The sequence below is a fragment of the Fulmarus glacialis genome, unplaced genomic scaffold, assembly GCF_000690835.1.
Source record: "Fulmarus glacialis isolate BGI_N327 unplaced genomic scaffold, ASM69083v1 scaffold42173, whole genome shotgun sequence".
Lineage (NCBI taxonomy): Eukaryota > Metazoa > Chordata > Aves > Procellariiformes > Procellariidae > Fulmarus > Fulmarus glacialis.
In genome coordinates this window covers 1-315 of record NW_009205588.1, presented here as the reverse complement: position 1 = coordinate 315, position 315 = coordinate 1, and the positions used below count along the sequence as shown (strand labels likewise).

The following is a 315-nucleotide window of genomic DNA, read 5'->3' as shown; positions in this document are numbered from 1 at the left end:
ACAGGGCCCAGACAACCACCAACCCATTTAAACCTCCCCGAAAGCACAAAGACAGCCGGGGTTTCACACTCCGAGTGACTCCGGGGACAGTGTTTAACCCAAACCGAGGCCCGGAGGGGTTGGGGACACCCCGGACCCTGGCGGGTGCAGGAGGGCAGAGGGTGTTGGGTGGTCCTCACCTGACCCGAAGCCTCGGCCCTTCCGCTTCTTGGCTTTCTCCTTCAGCTTGTGGATGCTCTCTGCAGGCGAGAGGGGAGCAGGTTGGAACCGGGGAGGGGACCCAAACCACGGCCCCGGGCCCGGCAGGTCTCCCCC

At 64.8% G+C, this 315-nt stretch overlaps 1 protein-coding gene across 1 annotated transcript in view; it reads right to left on the bottom strand.

Moving 5' to 3' along the window:
- RBM8A (RNA binding motif protein 8A) overlaps positions 1–239 on the bottom strand; it is a gene marked incomplete at its 5' end in the record, with an annotated part of 1,283 nt that extends 1,044 nt beyond the window's left edge. The window contains one exon of the mRNA XM_009575436.1: positions 130–239. Coding sequence (XP_009573731.1) covers positions 130–239 — 110 coding nt within the window. The remainder of the gene's footprint in view (positions 1–129) is intronic.
- Positions 240–315: the final 76 nt, after the last annotated feature.